Consider the following 2,551-nt stretch of genomic DNA (forward strand, 5'->3'; position numbering starts at 1 on the left):
ACACACACACACACACACACACCTACGTCGGTCACGGCCATAATCAACCACGCTCTAAGACACCGAAAATGTCGTTTTGGGCCAAATTTACCAATAACGTTTATTAGATAATATATTTGTTTGCTTTGAAAATTTTTCATGTTGGCTTAGAAAATAATTGATGCAATATGAACTACTTAGTTTTTGTTTTCATTTAGTGTTGATTCTTGTTTTTGTCTTTTTGTTGTTTTTTTTACTAAATATATAAATCCTTGCGTCAAGTTTTGTCTCCGACTAGTGGGAGGAACTAACGAAAGTATCTATGAATATCACATTGAATTTTATGGCTGTATGGTAAAATATACTCAACCTAGCACAACGAATTAGAACTAAACTTGACCTAATGGGATATTGTTCTCTTTTGCTATTGAAGTTCTGACCCAAAGTTGGTCATTAACAGAAAACAAAAATCACTACATTTTTTTTATATAATTCAGGACAAATTTATAACTGAATAAAGTTATACATTTTATATTTGTGACTTTCACGAATGAAACTGTATTATAAAGTGTAACAGACATCATAACGTTACAGAAAATTCTCCATAAATGTAATTCACTGTCAAAGGTTACATAACATAACAATATGAATTACAACAAGTTATAATTTTCTTAACGTAAATGTTAGTTTATTACAACACGAGTGACTGTAATCATGGGTGTGTTTTCTTATTATCTGGTGGTTAGGTGAGGTACTCACCGGGCTGCTGGCCAGACTTGAGTCCTTCAAATGTCTTGCTGGTCATCTGGAAGAGCGCATCTAGCGGGTTACCATCTTTGCCGCGGGCTCTGGTCTGGCCCTGACCAGAGCTGGCCGAGCCAGGCCCACTGGAGGCCGGGCGCGGTGACCCTCCCGAGGAAGAGGCCGAAGACACGCTCATGTCGTCCACAGATTGAGGCCGCGACCCGTCGTCATCATCGTCTGTGTCCCAAGGCCTGACAATGCGGCCTCCTGTGGCTTCAGGCGCCTTGGCCACCACGGGCTTGTGGCTGAGGATCTCCATAATGGAGAAGGACTTGACCCCTGCGTTAGCCCGGGCCGCCAGGGCTGCCTCCTCCTGCTGTAGCTGTATCATCCTTAATTTTTTAAGAGGTTTGAAGTACTCGTCCTCCGCCCCCTCCCTGACGGGGGTGGTGGGAGCCGGAGGGGGCGACATGACGCACTCCGGGGAGGTGACGCCATCTTCCTGGTACTTGGTAGGGGAGGTGGCCGACCCTGGGGTGGGTGTCCGGGGAAGGGGGGAGCCCAGGTCCTCACTTTGCCCTGCCGCGGGCCCCGAACTACCTGACGGGGAGTTGTCTTCACTGGGTTTCGGTGAGGGACACCCCACACTAATGTCACTGTCGCTGTCTTCTGCTATCTGGATGCCAGGGTGGAGGCGCTCCTGGGAATCGCTGGGGGTGCCAGCCCCCTCCTCTGTGCCACTGTCGGGTTGATGCTGGTTGGGTGCAGCCTCCGGCGAGCGTCGCCAGGTCCCACGCGCTGCATCTCCGCTCATCTCGGGACACATGCGGGGCCGGGCCACCCTCGCCCTCCCCAGCGGGTGGCGCGGCCGCTCAGCTGTTGCTCACCGCCGCTCTGCCGCCGCTGCCGCCTGCCACATCGCTACCACGCCGCGCACACTCACCGCTAACACACTACTCCCTCAGTTTCTACACACTCACAGTATATGTTCATACACAAGCACTGTTTAACACCATTGACTTACATTCCTCGGAGATAAAAGAGTTATCTTAACCACACAGCTTGTAACTGTCAACTGGCCACAGCAATACTCTCGCACCTCGCTGCGCTTACACACTGCCGACACCACAACTACATGAGTAAGTTACAACGCTCACCTCGCCGTCAGTAGTCTATCAGACTGACAGCTGTCTAATTCTCCCTCTATTCTTCTTCTGTACTCTCTTAAATTAGATCGCTTACGTGAAACGTCAACTAATGTTTGTTCTTTCCACCAACCAACCTCGAATATTATGTCAGGCAGTAACTCTGCTGGCATGGCGGTGTGAAGAGGCGGGGCGAGGCGACGCCCAGCCCCCCAGGCCTGATTGGTGGGAGGACGTTAAGCTCCGCCCACCGGCGCAGCCTGGAGCCTATCATGGGTCTCAGAGTAGTGGAGCTCATTTCATTATCCACAGCGCGAGACTCATGTTGAGACTCAAACCCTAAAGCAAATACATGTGGTTTCTGCTTACACATCTCCTCTAAACACTCGGAAGGTAAACGCCCTAAGAACTTTATTTTCTAGTAAACGCAGTGTGCATATTGACTCCCCGATGAGCCTTTCCCAGTGTGTGATCTACCCTTTGACGCTCCCTAATATGGCGACACTTGGCAATGAGTAGGTGTGAATGGCGTGTATAATGAATAATTTACCAACAGATGAAGCTATTGAGAGGATCGACAGGAAGCAAAACCAGTTGAAATATAGACACTGACGCACCACCTTTGTCTTGGTGGACTGTGGCGGCGCTGTAGTCATATCCACCAGCCAGACGGACCCCTCCAT

General features: G+C 49.4%; 1 protein-coding gene across 1 annotated transcript; it reads right to left on the reverse strand.

Moving 5' to 3' along the window:
- Positions 1-721: 721 nt before the first annotated feature.
- Positions 722-1,992, reverse strand: LOC121876262. The gene has a single exon (XM_042381296.1). It carries the CDS (start codon positions 1,547-1,549, stop codon positions 722-724), a length of 828 nt encoding a protein of 275 aa, XP_042237230.1. The 5' UTR covers positions 1,550-1,992.
- Between the last annotated feature and the right edge of the window lie 559 nt (positions 1,993-2,551).

This window comes from Homarus americanus, unplaced genomic scaffold (genome assembly GCF_018991925.1).
Source record: "Homarus americanus isolate GMGI-L3 unplaced genomic scaffold, GMGI_Hamer_2.0 scaffold34921, whole genome shotgun sequence".
Lineage (NCBI taxonomy): Eukaryota > Metazoa > Arthropoda > Malacostraca > Decapoda > Nephropidae > Homarus > Homarus americanus.

Bases quoted from the DNA above. Each gene is read 5' to 3' on its own strand.
- LOC121876262 (XM_042381296.1), bottom strand. From the start codon at position 1,549: ATGTGTCCCGAGATGAGCGGAGATGCAGCGCGTGGGACCTGGCGACGC.